Genomic DNA, 11,437 nt, shown 5'->3' on the forward strand with positions numbered 1-11,437 from the left:
GTTTGGCACCCACTGCTTGTCTAGACTTTATGCATTATGATGAAGCCACCATTTACAGCCCAAACACGTCACCCTTCCCATGCTTTTCACAGAATCATAGAGCTGGAAGGGACCTACAGGGTCATCTAGTCCAACCTCCTGCACAATGCAGGAAATTTATGTTGCCTCTGGACACCACAGTTACTGCCGTTACTAAGTGTGTAACTAACCAGTCCCCCCCCTTCAGGTTGCTAAGGAAATATTGGTTGGATACAAAAGCCAGCATCTGACAGAATCCACCCGATAACCAATCTTCGCAATAAACTTCTGGGGAAATGGGGAAAATTCAACAGAAAAGTGGTACGCATGTAGAAAAATGCAGAGAGCTTTCTCACAGTGATTTCCCCCCACTGTGAACCTCACAGTGTGTGTGTGTGTGTGTGTGTAAAGTCACAGCTGACTTGTGGCCACCCCGTAAGGTTTTCAAGGAAGGAGGCGTTCAGAGGTGGTTTGCCATTGCCTGCTTCTGCGTAGCAACCCTGGACTTTCTTGGCTGATCCTGCTTAGCTTCCAAGATCAGGCTAGTGTGGCCATCTAGGTCAGGGCATGACAACTGTGTGCCACAAGTCAAAGCTGACTTGTGGCAACTAGGAGTGTGCAAAAAAAAAAAAAAAATTGGCCCAATTCGGATTCGGCCAAATTGGGCAGAATCAATTTCAGCCAGCAGAAAGAACTCCCGCATGTCAATTTTGGCAGTAGGAGCGGTTTCTGGAGTGTTTTGGCCAGCCGAATGTCAATTTCGGCCCCATTGTATCCTATGGGCCATTGAAGTCAATACCGAAAACATAGCATATATTCTGGGGGCTGGAGGAGAGGGGGTTTGAGGGAGAGGCTCCAAACTTGCAGGGTGGCTGCTGGGGCCTCTCCCCAAGGTACCCACCAAGTCTCAAGAATATTGGACCATGGGGTCCAATTCTACGGGCCCCCAAACAGGTTGCCCCCATCCCCTCCATTCTTTATAGTGGGGCCAAATTGCCGCCGAAATTCGGCGGCAATTCGGCAGCAAGCCGATTCAGATCAGAGAATCTGAATCGGCCCGCAGCAGCCTGAAAGGGTTGCAGCAGCCTGAAAGACGAACCGAATGCACATCCCTAGTGGCAACCCCTCATGAGATGAGATGCTCAGAGCTGGTTTGTCATTGCCTGCCTCTGCGTAGCAACCCTGGACTTCCTTGGTGGTCTCCCACCCAAGTACTAACCAGGGCCGACCCTGCTGGGCTTCTGAGATCTGACAAGATCAGGCCAGCTTGGGCCATCCAGGTGAGGGCAGAGACAAAGCAACCCTGGACTTCCTTGGTGGTCTTCCAACAAAAGTACTAACCAAGGCTTAGCTTCTGAGATTTGACAAGATTGGGTTAGCTTGGGCTATTCAGGTTATGAACCACACCGGCAGTCACCAAACACCACAAGATCTCTGCATGTCAGTGAAACTTAGAAACTTAGAAAGATGAAGAGCAGGTTTTTATACCACTTTCCTCTGCCTTGAGTCTCAAGGCAGCTCACAATCGCCTTTCCCTTCCTCTCCCCACAACAGACACCTTGTGAGTTAGGTGAGGAATGGGATCAGAGAGAGGCTGTGACTCAGTGGTAGAGTATTTGCTTGGCATACAGAAGGGCCCAGGTTCAATCCCCGGCATCTCCAGTTACAAGGAACTGGCAGTAGACGAAGGGAAAGACCTCTGCCTGAGATGCCAGAGAAACGCTGCCAGTCTGAGTAGGCAATACTGACTTTATGTTCTCAAAGGCTTTCATGAAGGTTTTCACGGCCAGAGTTCATTAGTTGTATATTTTCCGGGCTGTGTGGCCGTGGCCTTGGCATTGTGGTGCCTGCTGTTTCTTCTTACTTTGACACAGAGAGTACGCCATCTTTCGGTGTTATACCTCTGAGGATGCCAGTCACAGCTGTTGGCGAAACATCAGGCACCACAATGCCAAGACCACGGCCATACAGCCCGGAAAATCCACAACAACTAATACCGACTTCGATGGACCAAAGGTCTGATTCAGTAGAAGGCAGCTTCATGAATTCTGACAGAAACTGTGACTGGCCCAAGGTCACTCAGCAGGCTTCACGTGGAGGAGGAGTGGGGAATCAAACCCGGCTCTCCAGATAAAAGTCCGCCGGCTCTTAACTACTACACCATGCTGGCTCTTACAGGCAATATGGAAAGACCTCCGTAAAATAAGCAGGCTTCTCTCCAAGAAGGTACTTGCCTCTTTGTGTGGGTTTGGACAAGTCTCTCAGCTCTCTGGCTTGGGATTTAATATCAAATAATTATTCAGTTCTTCAGTCGGTCAGTTCTTTAAGAGGCCTGGCTGAAAACGAAGCCTGGTGAAAGTGGATACAACGTCAGCCACAGGTTAAAAGCATTCTTAGTTTATTTATTAAAATTCATATCCCACCTTTCCTTGTGATTAACAGTGGTTGCAAAGTGTTTTGGGGTAGCTTCGCTCAGCGTAGCCGACTTCAGTGGGTTGTGGCGAAGATGTAGCACTTTGCTGTCCTGAGTTCCAAGTGAAGAAGAGGAGATTGGATACTCTGCCCTCCCCTACCCGAAGGAATCTCTCAGAGCGGCTTACAATCTCCTTAAGAGCCAGTTTGGTGTAGTGGTTAAGTGCGCAGACTCTAATCTGGGAGAACCGGGTTTGATTCCCCACTCCTCCGCTTGCACCTGCTGGTGTGACCTTGGGCAAGCCATAGTTCTGGCAGGCACAGCTGTTTTTGAAAAAGAGCAGTTTCTGCCAGAGCTCTCTCAGCCCCACCTACCTCACGGGGTGTCTGTTGTGGGGAGGGGAAGGGAAAGGAGTTTGGTGCCAGTTTGGTGAGCCAGTTTGGTGTAGTGGTTAAGTGTGCGGACTCTAATCTGAGAAAACCGGGTTTGATTCCCCACTCTTCCACTTGCAACTGGCTGGATGACCTTGCTGATAAGAGCTGTCTTTGAAAAAGAGCAGTTTCTGTCAAGAGCTCTCTCAGCCCCACCTGCCTCACAGGGTGTCTGTTGTGGGGAGGGGAAGGGAAAGGAGTTTGTAAGCCGCTCTGAGACTCCCTTGGGTAGTGAAGGGCAGGGTATAAATCCAATCCTCCTCCTTTCCCTTCCCCACAACAGACACCCTGTAAGGCAGGTGGGGCTGAGAGAGCTCCTTTGAGAACTGCCCTTGAGAGAACTTGTGACTGACCCAAGGTCACACCAGCAGCTGCATGTGGAGGAGTGGGGAATCAAACCCGGTTCTCCCAAATTAGAAGAGGAGATTGGATCTATACCCCGCCTTTCACTCGGAGTCTCAGAGCGGTTTACAAACTCCTTTCCCCTCCCCACAACAGACACCCTGTGAGGGAGGCGGGGCTGAGAGAGCCCTTTCCAGAACTGTCCTTGAGAGAACAGCTCTTATCAGAACGACTGCTTGCCCAAGGTCATCCAGCAGCTGCAAGTGGAGGAGTGGGGAATCAAACCCGGTTCCCCTAGATCAGAGTCCGCGCTCCAAACCACGACACCAAATGGACAGGCAATGAAAGGGTTGGGTTTACAGGACTGACAGTACCTTTACGTTCTCCCCCCCCCCCAACTTTGCCCAGCTGCCCTTAGCAAAAGGAATCGGAACTCTAAGAGGACCGGGTATTGAAGATCGAGATGGGCGGCCATGTCTGTCTAGCGACAGAAAAAGAACAAGAGCCCAGCAGCACCCTAAAGACTATTAAGGTATTTGGCAGGGGATGAGTTTTTGTGAGCCGCAACTCCCTTCCATGGAGATCGATCAAGACGTAGCAGCAGAAAAGAGCAAGAGCCCGGGAGCACCCTGAAGACTAACGAAGTCTGTGGCAGGGGAGGAGCTTCCGTGAGTCACGGCTCACTTCTGTAGATCCAGCTAGAATGCGAGTCCGTCTGTCCTTCTATCTTGGAGAGTGGAGTGATTCTTTACAAGGTCGATGGATCTCCATTCTGTTCGGCTAAATGGGATGCCTTCCGCGGAGACAGATTAAGACGGGTGGCCGCGTTAAGTCTGTCTGTAGCGGTAGAAAAGAGCAAGAGTCCAGCAGCATCTTAAAGACTGACAACATTTGTGCCGGGGGCGGGGGGTAGGCACTTACTGCTCACTTCTTCAGATACAGCGACTCACGAAAGCTCCTCCACTGCCACCAGTTTTGTTACTCTTTAAGGTGGCTCCTGGACTCTTGCTCTTTTCTATGGTTAACAAAGAGCGAATTTGGGACTTTATACGAGGGTGGGGAACCCTAAACTGGTTCGTCTTAGGGATGTCCGTGACGATGTTAAGACATTGGTGGTGGGGAGTGCCATCAATTCGCAGCCAACTTATGGCACCACCTTTAGGACTTCCAAGGCAGAGACGGGGTTTGTGCTTCCGTGCCTCTGCGTAGCAATCCTGGACTTCCTTGATGGTCTTCCATCCAGATACTAACCGGGACTGTGACCCTACTTAGCTGCTCGAGGTCGGAGCGTCCAGGCCAGCGGGTGGAAAGTACCATCAAGTTGCAGTCAGTTGTAGCTGACACGGCGGGGCTCATAAGGTTTAGAAGACAAGGAAGAGACGCAAGCGGTTTCTCATCTCCTGCCTCTGCATAGCAAACCCTGGACTCCCTTGGTGGTCTCCCATCCAGGGGCCATTTCCTGCAGGAGCGCACAGGAGCGGAGCTCCGGCAGTAAAGAGCCCAGGGGGCGGGCACATGCAACAAGCCCAGCCCCCTGCTCCCAGCAGCCCTCAGTCAGAGCAAGAAGCAGCCAGGTAAGCTGCAGAGCCCCCCCCCCCGGTCCAAAACAGTCCAGTGGCATCTTTAAAACCCAAGTTTTATTCAGGTACAAGCTCTCCCTCCTCTGCGAGGACAGATCTGCACATTCCCCCCCCCCAATAGCTAGCAATCCAAAAGAGTCCAGTGGAGCCTGAGCGGTGGGTGTTGCCTTCTGACACACTTCTGGTGATGTCAGGGTTGTGGCATATGCAAATGAGTTATGTTAATGAGCTCCTGCACCTCTTTTTCTATGAAATGAGCCCTGCTCCCATCCAAATACCAGCCAGGGCTGACCCTGCTTAGCTTCCGAGACCCGGCAGGGCTGGGGTAGCCCGGGGCCATCCAGGTCAGGAATGTTTGTCACATTCCAGTCTGGTGTAGTGGTTAAGGGCGCGGACTCTAAACTGGGAGAACCGGGTTTGATTCCCCACTCCTCCACTTGCACCTGGCTGGATGACCTTGGGCAAGCCATAGTTCTGATAAGAGCTGTTCTTGAAAAAGAGCAGTTTCTGTCAAGAGCTCTCTCAGCTCCACCCACCTCACAGGGTGTCTGTGGTGGGGAGGGGAAGGGAAAGGAGTTCGTAAGCCGCTCTGAGACCCCTTTGGGTAGTGAAGGGCGGGGCATGAATCCAATCTCCTCTTCTTCTTCTTCTACCTCACAGGGTGTCTGTGGTGGGGAGGGGAAGGGAAAGGAGTTCGTAAGCCGCTCTGAGACCCCTTTGGGTAGTGAAGGGCGGGGCATGAATCCAATCTCCTCTTCTTCTTCTTCTACCTCACAGGGTGTCTGTGGTGGGGAGGGGAAGGGAAAGGAGTTCGTAAGCCGCTCTGAGACCCCTTTGGGTAGTGAAGGGCGGGGCATGAATCCAATCTCCTCTTCTTCTTCTTCTACCTCACAGGGTGTCTGTGGTGGGGAGGGGAAGGGAAAGGAGTTCGTAAGCCGCTCTGAGACCCCTTTGGGTAGTGAAGGGCGGGGGATAAATCCAATCTCCTCCTCTTCTTCTACACATGTTCATGTCTCTCATCGGATTTTAAAAACGAGATCTTTTGAGAAGGATGGATCGCTACGATCCTTTCTGCACTTGGATCTCATATCCTTGGTTTTATATCAGGCTTCAACTCGCGACACCATACCTTGCGTTCATCCCTGGTGATAACAGCATCCGTCTATCCCGGGACAATTGTGGGGCAAAACGGGGGTGACCTCACTGTAATGCGGGAACAAAACACCCTGAGGTAATTACAGGGGTGAACTCGAGTGTAGAGTGTACATTCGGGAACAGGGTTGAACCAGGATTTTGGGGTCTAGTGCGGAATCACCCTGTATCATCCTTCCGGAATAATGAAAAAGAATCAAGCCAGCCAACCTTAGAAAAACTCCTGTTAAAGATTTATTGCGGCAATACAATAATTTTTTTTAGAAAACACACACACGCACGCACGTCGGTGTTACAACCCTACTAGTTCTGACAGTGGCACACCACAGCCGAAAAACCTTTGAAAGGGGGCCTTGGGGATTTGGGGTGGATGGAAAGAGAAGTCCCTCCTTTTCAGAGAGTCAAGCCCCTTCGTTTCACACACGCCGCCAGGCACGTTCAAGGATCTCAGCCCTCGAGTGCGCAGTTCGGCCTCCGTGGCTTCGCAATACGATCACTCGAAAGAACATTCAACCGCAATCTCCACTAACAGGAAGGGTCCCCCTCCCTCCCCCAACACGCTGAACAGATCCACTCATCTCAATTGCACTGAAGTTTTGGACACAAGCTCCCAGGTTTTCCCAGATATATACACAATAAAAACCCCTTCTTAAAAAAACACAAATAAGTAAAACTATCGTTACAAAAGAAAAACAACTCGAAAGGGGGGGGTCGTCGGCACCCCAAATTATTACAACTCTCGGGGTGTCTCTGTAGGCTTTGAACGGATGCTACAGTATTGCAGAGGCGTCGTCTGGGGGGGGGGAATAAATCAGGAAAACCCAACAGTGACGAGGTTCGTGGCTTAGCCGAGATTTGCCCCGACTCTTCGGGGCGAACTGGAAACGGGTTTCTTGCACGTGTGTCGAGGGTGGTTTTAAGAGACATAAATAAACAGCGATGGGGAAGACACAAAGAAGGGGAGGGGAAGGGGGAAAGACACAAGAATATTTATAAAGGAGAGGCCCTGGGCGTGTCTTTGTGGGGAGCTCAAAAAGTCAGCGAGAAGGAACGACCCTTCCCCCCCCCCAGCAGCCGTTGAGCCCTGGGTTCAAATCGCCCATCTCACATGCAACTTATAAAGTGCCTTTCGCCAAAGAACCATTCCCCACGTTACATTTGGAAGCCTGGGAGAGATTTAAGAGAGAACTCCGTGCTTTGGGGGCAAGACCCGATTTCCACCCAATCCTGGTTTCTCCCAGCCCTTCGTGAACCGGATGGGACCACAACAGGAGCCTGCCCAGGGGCAGACAGGATCTCTCCGCCGGGGCTGCTCTGAAGGAGAGACCACCGGCTGAAAAACCACCCCTGATAGGTTTTCAATCAAAACACAGAATGAGAAAGATCTTTGGTATAAAGCAACAGAAGCGCGCAGAAGGGAACCCTCGCCCCAACTCCCAACAGAAGAAAAATACAGAAATTGCACTCCTCCTCATGTAAGCGCTTCCATCCACCTACCTAGTTGGGGGAACAATGAACAGAAATGAGAAGAAATCAATCCGGGCTCCGAAAGAGCCAATCCCCAACGTTTAGCGACGGCACGAGGGTACGGTCCCCTCCCAGGGAAGGACGCGCCTTTTTCTTTGCCTGTGATCCCCACCCCCCACCCCGTGGCAAAAGCACTCTGCATAGGCAACACAGAGGGTAGTAATATTTTTGACACGGGGCTTTGGGGCGTCGTTGGGGCCGTCGCATGCCTTGCAGGAAGCCGGGATCTGCCCCCGCAGCAGGCAGAGAAGCATCTCAAGAGCGCCCTCTGGTGTGGAGTCCCGGGCAGGGGTGAAGGAAGGAGGGGAGAGAGAGCCGTGTTGGTGTCTGGCTCCCCCCCATCTGCAGGCGCACAACTAACGGTTTACGCCGACACCACGCTCCATCGAAGAAAGGGAAGGGCAGGCATCGGCCACACTGGCGGGAGGGTACAAACGGTCGGTCCCCTTCCTTGGACCGGAACGCAAAGCTGTTGTTCTTTGGGATCCGCGGAGAGGGAGGATTCTCTGCTTGGATGCGAGCCGGTGACCAGCTCCAGTGCGGCCCATGCTTTCAGCAAGTGGCGACGGAGAGGATACCTGCCGCAATCCTCCTTCCCCCCCAAAACCCCCTAAGATGGGCCACGTTCCATTCATCCATGCACACATGCCTACATCTGAACCATGTGGTCCGTCCCTCTCCTCCTTGTTTGATGGGAACGCCTGGTACCAGGCATATGGACTTCGACAGGCCACGCCAGTTCAACAGACACTGGACACGTGGTGGAGGTGGATGGAAGTGCGCCTCCTTCACCGTCGGGGACCAGCTCACCTTTGGGGAGGGCGTGAACCAAACCATTTGGCAAACACACAAGCCAGAGCTTGAATCTGATGAAGAGGAGTGGGCAAAGAGAAACCGTCCCGTCATTCAAAGGCAAAGCCGGCCCCCGCAACACCACTGTAAATGTGCCACTCGTTTGGAAAACAAAGACGGCAGGCCGATGAACCAGTGGGGGGCGGCGCAGCAGGCAGGAAGCTGCCCGGCCGTGCTTCGAGGGGACAGGTTCCCTCGAGGTTCTGTCCGAAGGTTCAAAATGGGTCCCCGCGACTGTCACCGTGATACAGCTATCCCGCACGACAACGACGAACCGCAAAAGAATGGCCGCTCCTTTCCGTGCAAGGTGCCGCGTTGCGAGCGGTGGGACTGCTCGGGAGGAGCCGGATCCTGCGTTGCAGGCTCTTTGGTGTCCGAGAGCACGTGCAAGACGTCTGGGATTCTGGGCAGCTCGATGCAAAAGGCGGTTAAACAAACCCGCTATTAACTATGGCGCTCGCACCCCCCAAAAGATCCAGCAGTACCTACCGCTCTTTTTTTCTCCCCAAAAGGGGGGGGGGGATCTTATTGGTTTTCAAGAAGCATGATTCTTTTCTGTATTAAAAATTATGGCAAATGCAGATTAGAAATCACATTAAAAACAGGAGATTTGCACGCTCCTCGCCCACCTGCCGATGCTGGAAATGAGCCTTTGTGCTGTGAAACTCGTGTGCATTGAAAGAGCGAGCGAGCGAGAGAGACTTTAGAAACAAAGAACCCCCCCAAAAAACCCAGTCAGGGACTGATCAAATGGGAACCGGCTACAGTATGCAAACGGGACTGTCCAGCCCTGTTCTCTCATGGATCTCTCTCTGTCCTTCTACTTCTGTTGACTGCCAGGTCACTCATACCCCCTCGAGCCTGCTTCTTTCTTTAGAAAGCATAAACTAAAATAATAATAATAAAAATAAAAACAAGATCACAGACAGGATTCTCCTCGGCAAGACAGACGAACACCCCGAGGTGCTGAGTTCTGTTCCCGGCCTCCGAAACACACTGTCGGGAGAGGCTTCCGAAATGTTTGCCGACAGTCGGCTCGGGCGAACGGAAAGCGTCCCTCGGGTTTACGCTGTCCGAAAGTTTGACCCCCCCCCCCTTTTTTTTGTTCCAGGCACTACTTAAAACCGAACAGGTCATGTTTTACTACAGTGACGGCGGTGGGCGGTGGGGAACGACCCCCCCCCCCGAGGTCGGACCCTTTCCTAGCGGTGTCCGGTGTACGCCTTGAACCACGAGGTCACGGAGGCCGCCGCTGAGGAGATCATGCCGCCAGCGCTGCTGCTGGCGACCGGCTGCGAGGCCTGCGTGCTCTGGCTCTGGAGCATCTCCACGGGCTGGGAGGGGATGTCGCAGAAGCGGGGGCTGGGCAGGTTCTCCCAGTCCGTCCCCAGGTCCGTCTCCTCGTCGCTGACATGCTCGTCGCCGCTCTCGTCCGTTTCGCCGGCGCCACTGGGGTCGACGAACTCCATAGAGTCCTCCAGGTCGGCGCTGATCTCGAACGGCCCGGACCTACGAGTGGAAAGACGGGACTGAATCAGACCCCTCTGTGTACGAACCAAAAAGGGCTAAGCTAAACCATATATATGGTAACAGCGATTTTGTAGGTCTGAATGTGTGTCACTCCATCAAGGTGAACACCTTAATAAAGATTTGTACTTTTATATATATGGTTTAGCTTAGCCCTTTTTGGTTCGTAGTCATATCCACATTCCAGTCACCACTGACTCATGGGGACCCCCGTAGGGTTTTCAAGGCAAGAAATGAGCAGAGGTCGTTTTGCCATCGCCTGCCTCTGCATAGCAACCCTGGACTTCCTCGGTGGTCTCCCATCCAAGTACTAACGAGGGCTGAGCCTGCTTAGCTTCCAAAACACGACAACATCAGCCTAGTTTGGGGAAACAAGAGGTGGCTTGCCCATTTCCTGCCTCTGCGTAGCAACCCTGGACTTCCTTGGTGGTCTCCCATCCAAGTACTAGCCAGGGCAGACCCTGCTTAGCTACCAGAACACGACAACATCAGCCTAGTCTGGGGAAACAAGAGGTGGTTTTGCCATCGCCTGCCTCTGCGTAGCAACCCTGGACTTCCTCGGTGGTCTCCCATCCAAGTACTAACGAGGGCTGAGCCTGCTTAGCTACCAGAACACGACAACATCAGCCTAGTCTGGGGAAACAAGAGGTGCCTTGCCCATTTCTTGCCTCTGCGTAGCAACCCTGGACTTCCTCGGCGGTCTCCCATCCAGGTACTCACCAGGGCAGACCCTGCTTAGCTACCAGAACACGACAACATCAGCCTAGTCTGGGGAAACAAGAGGTGGTTATGCCATCGCCTGCCTCTGCGTAGCAACCTTGGACTTCCTCGGTGGTCTCCCATCCAAGTACTCGCCAGGGCAGACCCTGCTTAGCTACCAGAACACGACAACATCAGCCTAGTCTGGGGAAACAAGAGGTGGTTTTGCCATCGCCTGCCTCTGCGTAGCAACCCTGGACTTCCTTGGCGGTCTCCCATCCAAGTACTCACCAGGGCTGAGCCTGCTTAGCTACCAGAACACGACAACATCAGCCTAGTCTGGGGAAACAAGAGGCGGCTTGCCCATTTCCTGCCTCTGCGTAGCAACCTTGGACTTCCTCGGTGGTCTCCCATCCAAGTACTCACCAGGGCAGACCCTGCTTAGCTACCAGAACATGACAACATCAGGCTACTCTGGGAAAACAATATTTATTTATTTATTTGATTCATACCTTCCCCTCCCCGCCGAAGCAGGCTCAGGGCAGCTTACATAACGCAAGAGGGGGTTTTGCCCTTGACTGCCTCTGCGTAGCAACCCTGGACTTCCTTGGTGGACTCCCATCCGAGTACTCACCAGAGCTGGCCCTGCTCAGCTTCCGAAACGTGACAATATTAGGCTAGTCTGGGGAAACAAGAGGTCCTTTTGCCTCTGCGTAGCAACCCTGGACTCTTTGGTGGTCCCCCATCCAAGTACTAACCAGGGCCGGCCCTGCTTAGCTTCCGAGATCTGACCAGATCCAGCTAACCTGGGCCATCCAGGACAGGGCAACAGAGAGAAACAGGGGTGGTTTTGCCATCGCCTGCCTCTGCGTAGCAACCCTGGACTTCCTTGGCGG

At 52.9% G+C, this 11,437-nt stretch overlaps 1 protein-coding gene across 1 annotated transcript in view; it reads right to left on the reverse strand.

The window, feature by feature from the left end:
* Nucleotides 1–9,256: 9,256 nt before the first annotated feature.
* Nucleotides 9,257–11,437, reverse strand: part of ATG14 (autophagy related 14) — a 29,550-nt gene continuing 27,369 nt past the window's right edge. The window contains exon 11 of the mRNA XM_015412092.1: nucleotides 9,257–9,824. Coding sequence (XP_015267578.1) covers nucleotides 9,518–9,824 — 307 coding nt within the window. The 3' untranslated portion in view covers nucleotides 9,257–9,517. The remainder of the gene's footprint in view (nucleotides 9,825–11,437) is intronic.

The sequence above is a fragment of the Gekko japonicus genome, unplaced genomic scaffold (genome assembly GCF_001447785.1).
Source record: "Gekko japonicus isolate JY-2015 unplaced genomic scaffold, Gekko_japonicus_V1.1 scaffold1515, whole genome shotgun sequence".
NCBI classification, from domain to species: domain Eukaryota; kingdom Metazoa; phylum Chordata; class Lepidosauria; order Squamata; family Gekkonidae; genus Gekko; species Gekko japonicus.